Source organism: Triturus cristatus, chromosome 4_1 (genome assembly GCF_964204655.1).
Source record: "Triturus cristatus chromosome 4_1, aTriCri1.1, whole genome shotgun sequence".
NCBI classification, from domain to species: Eukaryota; Metazoa; Chordata; class Amphibia; order Caudata; family Salamandridae; genus Triturus; species Triturus cristatus.
In genome coordinates, this window is record NC_140585.1 from 251,131,008 (window position 1) to 251,148,400 (window position 17,393).

A 17,393-nucleotide genomic window follows, 5' to 3' on the forward strand; every position below is an offset into this window, starting at 1 on the left:
CAGCCTCCACACACAGCCAGTCGCCGACTCCTGGTCCTTCTTCCACTCAGCCTTATTGCTCCCCTGCTGACTCCTCCTGTGGGCAGATGAGTGGGGCACACCAGGTGGACCGCAGGCTGCCCCCGGACCTAGCCGGGTCACCTCTGTGGGCTACCCGGGGCTCGCTCTCAGCGGGAGCCGACTACGGCTCCTGCGCGGGTAACTGCAAGGAGGGGAGGGGCTGACCGGTGGTTGATTGCCAGAGAATGAGAGTGAGTATGGGTGCACACGGTGGACTCAGTGAGCTGGGGGGCAGACAGGGCCAGACCACCCGACCCGGGCCTCAAAACCAATCTGGCCCAGCTTGATACCCACCCCCCGCAGGGGCAGTTAGCCTGATAAATGTGGTATATGCAGCAGTTGCTCTGACTGCTCCGCGTTCTCGCTGGCCCCTCCTCCTGCCGCGTCACTCTTGGTGCATCACTCCGTACTCTGTAATTGACTCGCGAGCGCCCTTGTGCAGTTGATAATGCAACAGAGATGAATAACCCCAGCGGCTCCACAGCACACTAAGTTACTTACTCTTTTAGGCAGGTTTTTATCATATCACAATATTACTATCTTAATGGTACTGTCATTTCTGACGCTTACTAAACACTTTTGGAAAATGACTGTATTTTTTGCATTTATTGCAACGCCTTACAATAGCAGAACATGCTGACCTATTATCTGGGTATGAATGAAACCTGTACTTATAAAAGAAATGTCCATAAAGTTTTGTATTTTAAGCCTTGGAAGCTTGGCTATCATTTGGGGTTGCAGGTGGATTGCTCCTTGCGACTCCTGGCATTGTCTTTGTAACCCCTGGCTTTAGAGGTGGCAAAATCAGTTAGAAGAACACAAGGGTGGCTCCGCAATCCTTATTCTCTGTTCATTTTACATTACACTAACTGTGAATAAGATTTTAATATTGACTATTAGTGTACTAAAAAATGAAGCACAGGTGTGGTTAGTATAAATGGTTTTAAATGTATGTTGTGTGCGTGCTTGTGGGTGAGAATGTGTTAATCTAAGAGAGAGTATGTGTAAACAGGTGTGTTGGTGGGTGAAATGTGAGTGAGTCAGTAAAAGGTAGTTAGAAAGAATTGTGTCAGCTTGATGTCCAGATCTACTACACTTTGATGCAAGGCAAAGCTGCAACCAAGTTGCTGCACTGCCTTGCGTCAAAAGTAGAGAGAAAAAACGTGCCATATCTTAACAAATGGTGCAGTTTTTCTCTCCCTGTGCACAGCATTGGCATCTAACGCACAACCCCTTGTGCCATTGTGCAAAGGTGTGTATGTTCTCTGAGGTATATGTTTTGTACTGGAAGGTGTCCCTTCCAGTACACAAACTATGCTTTAAGGTTTTTACCCACTTTGTAAATGTGCTGTATCATACAACACACATGTAAAGTTGGAAAAACGAGGAGCAATGAAAACATTACTCCTCGTTTAGCCTGCCACGAAGGGTCATATGATTTGGACACAAATTCATGTCTACCAATGTTTGTAGATAGAGATTTGCATCAAAACCCATGAGTGGCTGCATGGGAATGGCCATGCACCAACCATGGAACGCCCCCTTGAGGTAAAATAATGCAAAGTAGTGCATAGCACAATTTTGCGTTACTTTGGGATACAATCCAATGCAAATCAGGATTTCAGTTGGAGAGTAAATCCCACCCTAACACTCTGCACCAGATTTGTGACACAAACACAGTGCAAATCATTAGTAAACATGGGCCTGAGTACCATTAAGTATGAGTGACATTAAGAGCGAATGCAAGTGAGTGAGAATGAATGCAAATAAATGTAAGTGTGTATAAGAGAGTGTGGTGTTAGGGTCATGGGACATGACTTTCTGGAAAAAATCTGGGTCATATGATGTCACTTTCTGTTATGTCATTAGGTGAAAGGATATGAAATCTCACTTCCGCTACCCCTGGCATTTTGGTGAATCAATGCACATGCTTGGAAAACAACATGGACCTTTCTGTACCTTCAGCACATCTTCAAGCATTGTATTATGACAACCAAGCAGCCTCTGGTGGATCTTTTTAGGTTTCGCCTGCACAGTACTTGCACTGTGCTTGATAAATCTATTGTGTGTGTCACTTACCTTTCCTCCATTTCTATTGGCTGTAGCATATTTTCCTGCATTTACCAATGCTTGATCCTCGTCTGCATCTCTGATCAGTTTCCCGCCAACAAACGACTGCCAACATCAGCTTTGGTGTAACTATATTTTCATAAAGTTTTGCCTTTTACTCTTGCAGCATATTTATATATCAATTTATCACCCAGAGAGAATAAGTGATGTAGTGCGGCACCGCTGAGCCTCAAACCGGTATCCCCAGCTCTTGAGTCAGCAGCTCTTGCTGCTGCGCAACATCCTCTCCACTCCCGTGCTGTCAAGGAGCTCTTTCCTTCTCCTGGTGATGATTGATGAAAACAGCTCTTTATTCATTAAATAGGCGAAACCGATGCATTACCAATGCTTGTTTGACAAGTAACTGAACAGAAATGGATCAGTTATGTAGAATATTAACACTGTTTTAAGTTTTTCCTCACATCTGTGTCACCAGTATGTAGTGACAGGAAGATGATGTTGGTATGCACAGGAGCAGTTAAGCAAGAGAGGTTTACTTCACAAGAACAGACCTCACAATTTAATTATGCGCCAATGAGGTCTTGAAACATTCAACTGTAACAGAACAACTTGTGATTCAAAGATAAACACTGGTGTAATATTGACTTTCTGGATATCCTGTGGTTACTGTTGCGATCTTGTACGCAGCTCGGTGTGGGAAACTGTCGGGGCTTTTGGTCTCGGACCTTTGTTTGTTTTGCCGCCTGCCCCGTGTGCATTGTTCACTTGCACTTCTTTAATTTACCTGACATTGGCAGGGTGTTACAGCACTGTTTTTCGGCTGCTCCGTACATCAGTACTTTGTGCACGAGGGATAATTGCGTGTAGAGTTTGGTGTCTCCTATCCCATGCTGTGCATTTTCCTTTCCTAGAACCCATGGATTTCTACAACAGTAAAAGGTCAGTACACTGATGAAATAAGTCCCTGGACCTTTTGGGAGTCGCAAAAGTGAATGTGGTGTCTTTATACTTTACTGTTTGTGTGGCCACATTATACTTGAGGGGAGCATTATATTTAAGTTGTGCCTGCATATCGCTAGCGCTGCGCTTGTGAAATCTCTTGTATTTAATATATCTTAAAAGAGGGCGCTTATCAATTCTCATAGCCAACTTACTGTGTTCACTCACTTTTGTGTGAAACTTTTTTGTTGTTGTTAACTTCTCCTGGCTGCAGCATTTAAGGTATGTCTACTAAAGTTGTTCACACTGTTTAAGCCCCATCCACTGTCAAGATAAGATCTCTTCCCACGGAAAAGGCAGGCAGCTTCTAACAGTATGTTGGAATGCTTGTTTTTACTACTTAGTTGTGTAAAGCCAATGCTTTAGCCTTAGAACGTTTGTGCCATTCTTTTATTCATGCCTCAGTACCTTTCTTTGCACTTTGTAGGCATTATTGGATTGATTTTGTTCAACTTAACCTATTTGGTCATTATGATCTAATTCTAAATGTTGTAATAAACAATGCATGTTAAAAATAAAGTTAATATACAAGAGCAATGCTATAGTTTATTACTAAATAGGCAGCCACAAGTGCAGTCATCTTGCAGTTAAAAGGGACTTGATTTGAATGGTGCATTAGGTGCAGTGGCACTGGGCCCAAAAGCTCTGGGAACTCCACTAAACCCAGATTATTGCTAAAATGTTAAACTAAACAGGCAGTCACAAATGCAGTTACCTTGCAGACAACAGGGTCTTGATTTCAATGGTGCAGCAGGTGTAGTTACACAAGGACCAAAACCTCTAGGCACCCCACGAAACACCTAAATTTGCTATATTTTACTAATAAACAGGCACTCACAAGTGCAGTAACCTTGCAGTTGAAAGGGGCTTGATTTAAACAGTGCAGCGGGTGCAGTGGCACCGGGCCAAGAGTTGTCATAACTCCACGAAACACCAATATTGCTATATTTTACTACCAAACAGGCAGTCACAAGTGCAATTATCTTTAAGGCAACATGGTTATTATTTGAATGGTGCAGCAGGTGCAGTGGCACCGGGCCCAAAAGTTATCAGACCTCCTCTAAACACCTAATATTGCTATATTTTAAACTAAGCAAACACAAGGAGATGATGGACGGTGCACTGAAACTTTTGAGACACTCACCCCCAGTCACAGTCTTTTTCTTTTTGCTCTTTTTATATTTTAAACTAAACAGGCAGTCACAAATGCAGGCATCTTGCAGGCACTAGGGTCATGATTTGAATGGCGCAGCGGCATTGGACTCAAAAGTTGTCATAACTCCTCTAAACACCAAATATTCCAGGCATTGCGAAAAGGTTGTGGATCAGGGACGCAACCCAATTCTGCTTTCAGGAAATTTCTAGGCCATAATGAAAGACCATTGAAAAGAGCTAGGTGCCACTCACAGGGACCATTTACAACTTGGAAGGACGCACATTCCCTGTGCCACTTGGGTTTTACACATATAGCTTTGCCGATATTTTGGCCTAGAATACGTACTGCCCTTGGAGTTCCACACCGGAAAGCTCCTTATTCTAGTTACAATCAATTGTAGCTTGGGTGATTCCAGTCCCTCATTGTCTTGAGGGGGCCATATTTGGAGGCCGAAACGCATCAAACACCATTCATCTTAAAGACAGATAGATTAAAAAACCCATTGGCGTATAGTCCACAAAACTAATGTTGGATTCAATTAATTTTAGAGATGTACAAGTTGGGCTAATATGAATAAGTGTTGGTACCTAAAAACAGTTTTTCTACTGCTGTCCAAAGAAGGGCCCATTATTCGTCACTTGCGTACACCTTATTCACCTAATTGTAGTTATCACTTTGTTTCTTAATTTAGATATGTCTGTATAATGAATTGACAGATAGTAACACTAATTAATGTGTTGTGACTCACCACTTGTTGTTTTGAAATACTATTTCTTTAAGTAAATGCCTTGAATAAGAAAGTTATCTTGAAGTTAGTGCCCGCCTTGATTTTGGTACAGCAATACTTTCACAAATTCTATTGATATAATTCATACGTTTTTTTATAAAAAATGAAGTAATTATATTAGGTGAGTAGTTCCGCCAGAGGTTACAAATAAAAAGCGGGCCTCTTCCCAAGCGGGGAGTATACATGTGTGCCTATGTATAGAAACAAGCGTTGCTTTTTCAAAATGCAGACGATTGTGATAATGTAGGGGGCAAAGGACGACATTTATGTTTTTTCTTCTTGAACAGCATCACTGTTGTTGTGAGACGGCCGTTTAGCTGCTAATTATGCCCTGTTGCTTTTGTGGTCTGTAGTCAGTTACAGATATCCAACTGGCCACCTGAAATAGGTAGGAGTTTAGAATGGCTGTTTTCTGTGCGCACGGATATTTTTGCCTCTCTGGCATGCATGTTTTTTCGTTATCCATATGCTGATTACATTTATTTCATCTTTGTAAATTGCCAATTGGGTGGAACGCTTATCTTTGGAGTGTCTCTCTAAGGCTGGATACATAGTATTGTGTAAAAAGAGGTTTCTCACAGCAAGAAACACTCCAAGCTTGCTGACGCTGGAGCACCCACAGGCTAGGTGTCTATTTTTTCCTATATTCTTCTGTTAGATGCCTCGTGAGGTACCCTTTATGACGAGATTGCATAAAAGAATCCTGTCTCTAGTGCTAAAAAAAGGTTTTAAAAAAGGCTGTGCATTGTGCGAGTTAAAGCACGCATTTCTAATAATTCCAATATTCAGAAGCTGCTGGAGGAGGCAGATTTTCATGTTACAAGAGTTGCTCCATGGCAGTCTTTATTACTTCTCAAAATAGCCCTTTTTTTAGCCACGGTACTGTAATGACAGAGAAAAAAAGTTTTGCACTTATGCTTTCTCGTTTGCCTGTATCTACTAGATGCCAGTTCATAACGCACCGAGGTATATTAGAACGATTATAACTAGTGAACTGCAGATTACATCACCTCTATTGCAAAAGGAGTTACGGTAACTTGGATGAGACATACATACCTGACTAGAACGCACACATACTTCTCCCACAAGCGTATTCACATTCAATAGGTTACTGACCTCCCATTTAAAGAGAAAGCATGGAATTGTCACACGTAGGCAATCTGAAAACTTGTCACGTGTTGAAGTAGCATATCAAGGAAAAGTAAATACGTGTACCAATTTATGGAAGAATGGACAGCAGTTACAGATCCTCTGCTGTTTGGCAATGGACAGAAATGCGTTCTAAAACACGTCGCCGTGATCTAAGTGGCACGGTGGAGACCATATCAAAGAGAATACTTCGAATTTGATCTGACTAGCAATATGACTTTCACGGGTGACAGGTAGTCGTTTATTAGCCCATTTGTTAGAACCTTGATGTTTCACTTCAGCAACTCCGTCATTTACTTGTCTCGACGAAACTCCAGACGCGTACTTCCGGTCTGTCTTTCATTTTTTGTTTGCAAAGCACTGTAGTCTGTCTTCTGTGTCTGGGTGTAATGTAATTAGTCCCTCTTTCGTTTCTCTTTGGCGCTGCATTCTTACCAAGATGGCGACCCCCTTGGCGGTAAATTCAGGTAAGTGCTGATTGTGGGGGTTACCCCCGGCAAGTGTGAAAGGGGCGTGTGAAGCAAGGGGTCTGAATTAATTAAGCCACTCTATGGTCCGGTGTCTCTCTCCATACACACGACTCATGCTCCTAACCCAGTTCCCTACACATCCATACCTTAACTGCACGCACTGCTAAACACCCCTTCCTGACATTGCTAGAGCAGTACGTGCATTTTTGTCTATTTAAGAAACCGGCTAATGAACTTACTACAGCCTGTTTCTGTCTCATACTGCCCCCATCCAGACCATGCCCGCAGGTGTCGCTCTCCATTATGATCCGCTCTTTTACCTCAACGGATGAGTGTTGACATCTGCTTGGCCAACGTTATACACCTTTCTCTTCACCTGCCTGGCAGTGACCTTGTTACGCCGCAACTGCACCCCATAATGGCAGCCAAAAGCACTTGATCTATTAGAAACGAACCCCTTTATAGTGCTTGTTTCACGTCGATAGTGTCTCGGCTAGTGCACTTCCCATGCTGGAAACAGTTTTATAGTGGTCTGCCTATTGCGCGTTTGTGTTGTTTGTAGCCCCCGACCCGTGTCCTATATGAGTTTGCAGTCAGTTTCTCTTTTGCAATCTGATACTTGTAGTTCTGCGTATATAATAGACGGGTCAAAGCTACCCTTACGTAGATTGCAAAACCTAGCTAAGCCCAGGCAACTGCATATGACGTCTCAGCCCATGCCTGCCATGCATAGCCTTCTGGTGAACAACGTGCTCCCAAACTCCCATTTCTCTTGATTTGTGAAGCCCAAATTGTAAAAACTGCAGCATGTCAGATTAACATAAGTGCGAATGGCGTATCATGGCTACCTTAACTCCCCCTTGTATTCTTAGGATATAGTTTGTATAGATATCCTACGACCATCGGATCTACTATGCATGTCACATTAAGGACATTTGATAACTAGCGACAGACTAGGTATATTGTGATTGTGTAATGGAAGGATAGGTTCCTGGTTTGGAGTTCCCGAATTTCAGGAACTGGCATACAGTAAAAGTACAGGGTTGTGCACATGAAGTAAAGACGGCTGTCAACACTTTTAACTGATTTAACACCAAGATTGGGCTAGCATGCTTATGCGGCGCGTTGAAAACATTTTAAACCGAATTGGTTAAGGCGATGGGTCTGGTTTCAGTGTTTCAACCCATTTAAACATACTCTCATAAACGGCCTGTGCACAAATGCTGTTTCATTATATTAAACTATGCCCTACTGGCGTTGGCAGTGCTGGTAAAAGTAGCAGACAATGATTGCCTTTTCTATAGCATGCATATTGGAGATAAAGAATTGAATCTGACAAGCAGCAGGATTATTTTTTTTTTATGGACACTTTGAATACTGGACCACTGTACATACACTTCCATAAAACATGGTACAATATGTTTGCCCTGCGTGGGCAATGCGTTCATTACTATTACTGTTATAATTTTGCGAGGTTAGGTTTATGATGTACGCATTACATTGCTTTACTACCCCCTCAGTATTCATACAACATATCTGACATGCCTATGGGGGCAGGCTAGTCCCTACATTGCCCGTCCTTCCTCCACATTTTAGTGGGTTGGGAACTCGCCTTTATCAATTCAAAACATGGCCCGTGTGCAGTTCTGTGGACACTCGTGTTGTTTTGTCCTTTTGATTTTTGGATTATTCTATTTACATTTTCTTTCTTCTTGTCATTTTTTTCCCCTATGAGTTAACCTAAACAATATAATACAACTGACAGCATCTGGCGGTTACGGCACATCCCAGCATTAGAATCATCTAGCTCTTATTAGGTTTTGAGAGAGGCTTCTGTGCGTCACATTATCCCCCTTACCCAGTCCTGTTCGAAGGTGTGTCAGGAGGGTGGGGGCTTGATTTGTGAATGGGCGGGGAGTGGGGGGTGGTGTCGTAATTAATCAAAATGCAACCAGTAAGATAATCGGTTTGGTTTATGATCTATATTGATGTCTCAGTCGTGAGCCGGCAGAAATTTGTGAAATGGGTGATGGGGCCAGGTGCTGTGGTCTCTGTTTGGCGAGGGGGTAGGCGGGGGTGCCCACCGGTGAATTCTGCTGTGTGAGCAGGTGTCGCTCTCTGGGACAGTTTGTGGTCCCTCCCACCAGGATGGTTTGATGTTTGCGTCCTCCCCAGCTTGATTCCCCAAGTTTCTAGGTCTCTGTCAGCGTTTTTGTCTGTGCGGACGGTACCGTAAGTGGCGTTCTTCCGCAACTCCCCATTCGTGCAGATCTGCCTTCCACTTCTCTGGGAGAGGAGCTGTGGCCTGGTTCCAGTGAATGGCTATGCGGTGTATCGCATGTGTTCAGCATGGTGAATTTTTGCTGCATACAGGTTGTCACCTTGGGGGGTTGGCAGTACGCCCAGTAAGCAGTGCTTTGTCATCTCAACTGGGAGCTTCATCACTTTCTGCAGCATGTCTGAGACTGTGCTCCAATATGTACAAAGCAAGGGACAGACCCAGGTCATATGTACGAAGTGGGCTGGGGAGGTGCCGCATCTGGGAAAGGTTCGGTGGTGGTGACGGGGTAAAATCTTGATAAGCGTAGGAGGGTCAGTTACGGGCGGTAGAGGAAATTGAATTGAATGAGTTTAAATCAAGCATTGCTAGAAACCTCTTGGACCTGTGCAAATGCTCGTTTCCATTCCCTCTCTGTTATCAGCACAGGCAAATCCTCTGATCATCTGTTGCAGGCTTTGCCAAGTCAGCTCTGTGGTCCGTTTTCAGGGCTTTATATAGTTGGGATATTAGTCCCATAAAGGAGCCTGGGTCTATGATCGAGCACAGTGTACTGGATTCTTCCGGCTCACTTGGATTTGAAACCCAGATTTCGCGGACTGTATGTGTTACCTTAGCATATTGCAGGAAGTGGCTTTCAGGAACCCAATCATTTTCTTTCGCGGCCTCAAATGAAAGGAAGGTATCATTTAAATGGAGATCTCCCTTGGAAGTGCAGCCACCGTCATACCACCCAGACAAATCCATTACTGATTGTATTCCGAAGCAACCACAGCACAGAAACTGCCCTACTCGCCACCACAGATGACATCCACACCCCCTGGACCAAGGCCACTCCACAGCCCACATCTTACTCGACCTATCAGCGGCCTTCGACACAGTCTCCCACTGCACACTAGTCGCTAGACTACACGACGCAGGCATACAAGGAACAGCCCTGGACTGGATCCGATCAGTCCTCACCGGAAGAAGCCAAAGGATCAGACTCCCACATTTCCTCTTTGACCCCACGAAAATCACCTGCGGAGTCCCACAGGGTTCATCCCTGAGTCCCACCCTCTTCAACATCTACATGGCCCCTCTCGCAGCCATCGTCCAACAACACGGCCTCGACATCGTATCCTACGCCTACGACACCCAGCTCATCCTCTCCCTCACCAAAGACCCCACCACTGCCAAACTCAACTTCCAGAAAGGATGCAAGAAGTCGCAGTCTGGATGACCAACAGCTGCCTGAAGCTCAACGCCGAGAAGACTGAAGTCCTCGTTCTCGGTACCACCCCTTATGCATGGGACAGCACCTAGTGGCCGACCGCCCTCGGAAGCCCACCTGCTCCCTCAGACCACGCCAAGAACCTCTGCATCGTACTCGACTCATCACTCACCATGAACCGACAGGTCCACACCGTCACCTCCAGCTGCTTCAACACCCTCGGCATCCTCCGCAAGACCTTCAAGTGGACCCCCCCTGAGTCAAGGAAGATAGTCACCCACGTACTCATCACCAACAGACTGGACTATGGAAACGCACTCTACGCCGGCATCAACAAGTCCCTACTCCGCAAACTCCAGACAATACAGAACACTGCCGCCAGACCCGTCCTCGGCATCCCCGACAAGAACACATCAGTCAACACCTACGAAGTCTCCCCTGGCTCCCCGTGGAGAAAAGAGCAATTTCAAAATCCTCACTCATGCCTACACCACAACGGACCCAAATACCTCCACAACAGAATCAATTTCCACGTACCCAAAAGAAACCTCCGATCTTCCAACCTCGCACTGGCCGAAACCCCGCGCATCTACAGAGCCCGAGCAGGCGGAAGATCCTTCTCTCACATTGCAGCCAAGACCTGGAACGAGCTACCGGCAGACATCAGACACGCCCCCTCCCTGAACACCTTCGGGAAGACCCTCAAGACCTGGCTTTTCTGCTAAACAGATCAGCGCACTCCCCCCCCCCCCCCCCCCGCCCCTCTCAGTGCCTTGAGACCCTCACGGGTGAGTAGCGTGCTTACAATTCCCTGATTGATTGATTGATTGATTGATTGATTGATTGATATGTGTTGAAATTCTAATAGCCATTTTAAGGGAAGTGTGTGAGCATATGGGGCTTTCCGTAAAACAAGGGTGACCGCTCGGTCCCAGTCCCATGCAACCTGCCTTATCACAAATGGGCAATGTCGAGGAGTTCTCGAGCCAATCATATGATACTTGGGCAGGTCTGCCTCTGGGCACCAGCCAGCTCGCAATCTTTTTTTCTGTGTTCGGGCCGTCCGCACACCGTTGTGCCACATAGATAGCAGAGGCACGAATCCGGGAGTCCCAGGCCACCCTGATCCATGTCTAGTTTTAGGAGATCTAGATTCATTCTACTTTGTTTACCAGCCCATTCGAGTGAAGCTAGGAGGCGGTTCAGAGTGGTAAAGATGTCATTAGGGATGCAACTGAGTGAATTTAGCAGCAGGATGATTTATTACTTTTCAGATGTCCCTCTTGCAGTCTAGTCAAAGCACTTCCTAGAAGACGGAATGATACACCAAATAGCCAATACCATGAGCATACTTCCATGCATGGAACCACAGCCGTCTCTGTATTTTAAAGAATTGGCAACAATAGGTCTTTCAGACAGATATGCTGTCAAACCAGACTTCATTGGTGTGTGACTGACTTCAACATAATTACTGAGATGGGCGGTTACAAATAATCATTTGTCTACAGCTGTAAATGCAAGACTCTTCAATATGTGGGGAAAATTGTCACAAAGCCCAGCAGTTTTTAAATGACTCAAGGATTTTATTTGTCATTGTTGGAAATGGCCCTTTTTGCAGGGTTATCCCCAAACTTTTTGCTTCTTCCTCCTTTATTTTTCCTGACCCGTGGCTGTTGGCAATAGGACTCTGGGCACTTTACCACTGCTGATCAGTGCTAAAGTGCATATGCTCTCTGTAAAATTGTTGTTATGATTGGTTATCCACGATTGGGTTATTTGATTTACCTGTTAGACCCTAGTACAGTGCACCATGTGTGCCTAGGGCTTGTAAGTCAAATGCTGCTGGCGGGCTTGCAGCACTTGTTGTGCCACCCACAGAAGCAGCCTGTAAAAGTGTGTCTCAGGTCTGCCATTGCAGAGCCTGTGTGCAGTCTCTGACAGCCATGCTGACTGACCAAGTGCACCCACTTGCCAGTCCCTAAATCTTCCCTTTTCTTCATATCAGACACCCCTATGATAGGCCCAAGGGCAGGGTGCATTGTAAGTATAAGGTAGGACATGCCCTGGTGTGTGTGGCATGTTCTAATAGTGAAGTACAGCCATTTTCGTTTTTCACTATTGCAAGGCTACCTGTTCTCCATAGGCTAGAATGGGCAGTTTGATTATTACATCTTATAATCCTAACTGACTCGGGGAACATGGTAGAAATTCGAGGTTAGTATGCCTGAATTCAGAATGATCAAATACATCTTTTAGTGAAGTTGGTTTTAACATTCTGTGTTTGAAAATACCACTTTTAGAAAGTAGGTATTTGCTTGCTTAACTGTCCAGGCCTGCCTCTGCTAGGCTGTGTATTTCTTTTCTGGAGTTTGAGTGACAGGGGCTGGGGAATTCCAGGGGGCTGGGAAATTCCCGGAGACAGGATGAGTCAGTACAGGGCTGAATAGAGAGATCTCCATGTAGATGGGTGAGAGGAGTTGCACCTGGGACCTGAATAGTGCTGTGCTTTCCCTCCACAATGCTGGCTCCACCTCCTGTGGTGCGTCTGATGTCTCTGCCCTGCACTCTGAAAGGAAAGAAGGAGTCCTGTAAACAAAGTGCTCCAGGACTGACCAGAACCGGTTTGGACAAGGCAAAGGCCCCACTGCCTCCAGAGGACAAAGGATTTTGGGGTATAAGTAGTGGGACCCTGATCCCAAGGAATTAGATCATCCTGGAATCAACAAGGAACCTCTGCCAAGGAGAAAGCTGGAAGACTGAAGAGGAAGGACTGTCCTGCTGTGTGTTTGTGGGCTGACCTGCAGTTGCTTTGCTGCCAAGGAGAGGGGAAGGACTTTGCTGTTGCTGTGTCCCCTTGCTTGAAGAGATCTCCAAGGGCCTGAGGAGAGCTGGCCTCCTGTTAAGAAGTCCCAGGAACAAAAGGACTTCACCCCCAGGTTCCCCCCTGAACTCTGCTGAGTGAGTTCTGCCCTTCCTAGAGCTCTTGATCCAATTGTGGGGCCTCTGGAAGTTGTGCCTGCTGTTTGGGGAGCTGGACAAGAAGAAAAGAAGAAATGCAATTTTCACGCATCGTTCGCTTGCGGAGCGCACCGATGACCGCGCAAGAGAATTCCCGTCGCCGCGAAGATCGTCGCAGCGCCTGTTGCCGCTGCAAGAACCAACGCATCGTTCGCTTGCGGAGCGCATCGCCCCGGTGCGGCAAGATTCCTGTTGCTGCGAGTATTGTCGCAGAGCCTGTCGTCGCTGGGTGAGATCGTTGCACCGCCTGCTTGCGGACCGCATCACGTCGCTGCGAACATCGTCACAGAGCCATCGCATCAAGGGGCCGCGAGAGGAGAAGATCGACGCTGCGCCGCGCATCGCTGCCGCACCGGAGATCGTCGCTGCCCCGAAGATCGCATCGTGCCTGTGCGAGACGCTTCCTACCGAACCTGCGCACCGGAATCCATACAAGGTATCACATCCCTCCCCATACAGATCGGATTCGTCGCAACACGCCCGCTGCGTGCAGCGGGGCTGTCGCGTCGCTTCCCCAGGGTTTCAGGAGTGACGCATCGCTTGTTTTTCAACGCTGCAGCTTCCATTTGTAACTTTTGTCGCATCTACAGGTACTTTGGGTTAAACGTGACGCAACTGTGAATTATTTTGACGCAAACCCATAGTACTCTTTAAAAATCATATTCTTTAACTGCGTATGTTGGATTTTTGTCGCGTTAAGTTTAGATTAAATACTTTTATTTTTCTAAACTGGTGTGGAGTCCATTTGTGGTGTTTTCACTGTGTTACTGTGAGTGTTGGTACAAATACTTTACACATTGCCTTTGATAAGCTTGTCTGCTCGTGCCAAGCTACCAAGGGGGTGAGCAGGGGTTATCTAAAGAGGGTATCCCCCTTACCCTGACTAGAAGCAAGGGTCCCTATTTGGACAGTGGTACCTACCTCTGGCAACTAGAGACCCCCAGATCGAACAGTCATTAACCCTATTTTTTTTTTTTTTTTTTACACGTCCCCTGTTGTGTAATTTACAGGATGGGGCTGTCAGTTGCTTGGCTCGTGCTTTAGATCTTGGGTCCAGTCAGAATCCTGTCTCGATTCAATCAGTTTGGTGCTTTTCTACCTTTAGAATGACACAGTGGGCGCCTATAACATTTTTGACCAGAGTTTCATCGTTCCCAAGTAGCTATATGTTTGATGTGACTCCTTCAGCTAGACCTGTCGTTTTTAGCTGAACAGCACCAGAAGGCATAGCACTGTTTACAAAATAACCAGAACTGGCTGAAAATGTCATGACATGGGGCTTAATGGCATATATGGAGGATTATGTTTGGTTTTAGATCTAAAGAAAGTTGTTCATTGTCACCAGAGCGCTGTAAAAATAAAAATAAAACAAGTTTTTAGATTGCAATCATCTATCTCTTTGTATTAGAACAGTTTATTTTTTCCAAGTGTGGGAAAGAGCTGACTATGTTGCCTTTTCAAGTATAGGTGAGGAGTAGCAAAATATTTGAGTTTATACTTGGGTATAAATAGACGTGTGTACTCCCATCTAATTATAATCTCACTTGGAGGGCTGCTGAGTCATGTTTCATTTGAAACCTACAGCTGAAGGCTATTGGTGACTGGCTCAATGGCTGTGCACCTGGGGACAATGGCTATGCACCTGGGGACAATAGCCATGCACCAGAAGGAGAGAACTCTTGCATTAACTTGCTGTTTAATGAATAGTCTACAAGGCACTGGTATTTAAATGTTATGCTTCAAATAAGTTTGACTCTCAGTACCTGCTGTTCTCCATAGAAAATTAGACTGGACTAAATTAATAGTTATTAAATTAAGAAAATGAAACGTTGGAAGCCATGAATACAGTTATTAAGCTTTTCTTTACTGGAAGAACTCCAACTTTTCAAAGGTGGGCCACTTTAACCAGAATGCGCTGGGAGAGCTACTGAGTCAAGTGTAGTTGGAATCCCATAGGCTATAGATGAGCGTCAGTCCTGTCTTGAGTGCTGCCAAATGTAGGCTTTTTAAAAATTATAATTAGTGTGTTTCTTCAGACCTCCTTTCAGCAGTTGTTCCTCTGTGCTTGTGGTTCTGGATCTGGGACGTTTGCAAGTTAAAAAAAATGGATTTATGAGAAAGTGAAGTTGTCATAGGAGGGGTCACAAGTATAAAGGATGCTCCAGCCATTTTTTTTGCTAATGTCTGGGACAAATCCCCTCATAATTGGTATTTCTCAGCTGAGGGATCTTAGTAGAAATCTGCAAGCTTTACAGAGTTGCATATGTTCAGCTTATTGCGCAGTGAGTTGTGTCCAATTGTTATCTTACTCAGTTGTTGTAAATGTAAATTAATTTCCTGATCCTTAAAAGATTGCCTTGGTCCATATGGATAGCTGTTGTAGAACATGACCCCCAATATTCTTTCGACGTTCAGGAGGTCATTACTGCCCTAAATAAGTGCATTACAGGTAAAACACCAGGACCAGATGGGGTCCCAGTGGATTTAAAAAACTTCCTCTGTGGGCCCCTCTACTTACACATGTGTTTAGTTCATTGGCGCATGGCCTATCCCCAAATCATAGAAGTCTGCTATCGTGGTCCCGATATTTAAAAAACGTGATCGGTCTCAGATGACATGTTATCGTCCAATTTCCCTGATAGACTCAAGCTCCAAGATCTTAGACCGTATCCTACTCGACTGCCTCAAAGTTTGGGCCATCACAAAAAATATTTTGTCAGATGTGCAGTTAGAGTTCAGACAGGGTATTTGTGACAATTGAGTAATGCCTGAACTTGTTCCTAAATGTGGGCGAAAGTATGTGAAAGCCAAGAAGGCCTCTTTGCACCTTGCTTGTATTGATTTATGGCGCGCCTTCGACCTTGTAATCCCTCTAAGCTGTGGGAGATTGTGAGAAAAATGGGGTTTGAACAGGATTTACTGTCTACCGGTCGAACTCGAAGCTGGGGAACTGGGTTCGAGTCTCGGCAAAGACGCTCAACATCCTGTGATTCTGGGCAAATCACTTAATCTCCCTGTGCCTACCAAAAATCAATGTGTCCATTTGTAACGAAACTGGTGCTCATGTAAAGCGCTCCGATACCCGATCGGGTCTAGTTCGTGCTATATAAAACTCCCGGAGAGCAGGACCTCCCAGTAAAGATCTGCTACGGCCCCTCAAGCGAATGTTCTCCGAGCATTCGATCAATTTTGGGCATTAGGCAGGGGGTGCATTAGTGAGTTTTTGTTTAGGAACAGTTAAGATGTCCCCTGTATGGGACATACTTTTATCCCCATTTTATTATATGCAGAGAATGCAGTTTTAATAGCCCAAACTGCAAATTGCCTCCATTGCCTTTTAGACTTGTCTTTAACGTATATGGAGGACCTAGACCTTAAAGTAAAATTCTCAAAGTCTCACATTATGACTTGTGGCAGCCCCGGTACCAAGTCAGATCCTTTTAAGATGGGCGAGTCCGCCTTATTAAAGGTTAAACATTTCTATTATTTTGAGATTTTGTTTTCCAGGCTCTAAGCTGGTCCCTGCTCATAATACTGAGAGGCCAGATTTTTAGGAGAAATATGGAAGCCATGTTTAGATTCACCAATAAGCTTCAAAATAAACCAATTAAAGCAATGCTGACTATTTACAAGTGTAAGTGTATAAGGGTGTGCGTTTATGGTGCTGGCCGTTGGGGGCATAACAATGTGGAAATCTTAAAACACATAGAGAATCAATTTATGTGTAGACTCTTATCAGTCCTGGGAAGCACTTGCTCTTTAATTTTCCACGAAGAGCTTGGCATGTGGTTTTTGAAAGATGTGATAGAGCTAGCACCTCTATTACTCTGGACGAAAACTTGGTCATCACAAGAGGCCGCACTAACAAGATCTTGTATCTCCGGCTGCCTGCTACTAGATGGGGTACAACAAATACCATGTTTTAGTATGTGAAGGTTTCTTTTGAGTGTTTGGGTCTGTCTGATTTTTTGCAATTCCCCTTTTTTAGTTTGCCCAAATTTTAAGCCATCTGTTAAAAAATTGTATCTTGAGCACTGCATAAACAACTGCTTAGGCGCGGCCTAAAAGATGTGAAGCGTTGTAAATTATGTTTAAGTAACAACAACCCCTGGCTCAGAGCCTTACTTGGGATGGTTCATATCCCTTATTCATTGTTAGTAGCTTTACCCTAAGCACTCTGTCCTTTAAATTTG

The 17,393-nt window shown here is 44.9% G+C and overlaps 1 protein-coding gene across 1 annotated transcript in view; it reads left to right on the plus strand.

Moving 5' to 3' along the window:
* Window positions 1-6,567: 6,567 nt before the first annotated feature.
* Window positions 6,568-17,393, plus strand: part of NUP205 (nucleoporin 205) — an 839,084-nt gene continuing 828,258 nt past the window's right edge. Inside the window, exon 1 of the mRNA XM_085651995.1 lies at window positions 6,568-6,688. Coding sequence (XP_085508121.1) covers window positions 6,661-6,688 — 28 coding nt within the window. The 5' untranslated portion in view covers window positions 6,568-6,660. The remainder of the gene's footprint in view (window positions 6,689-17,393) is intronic.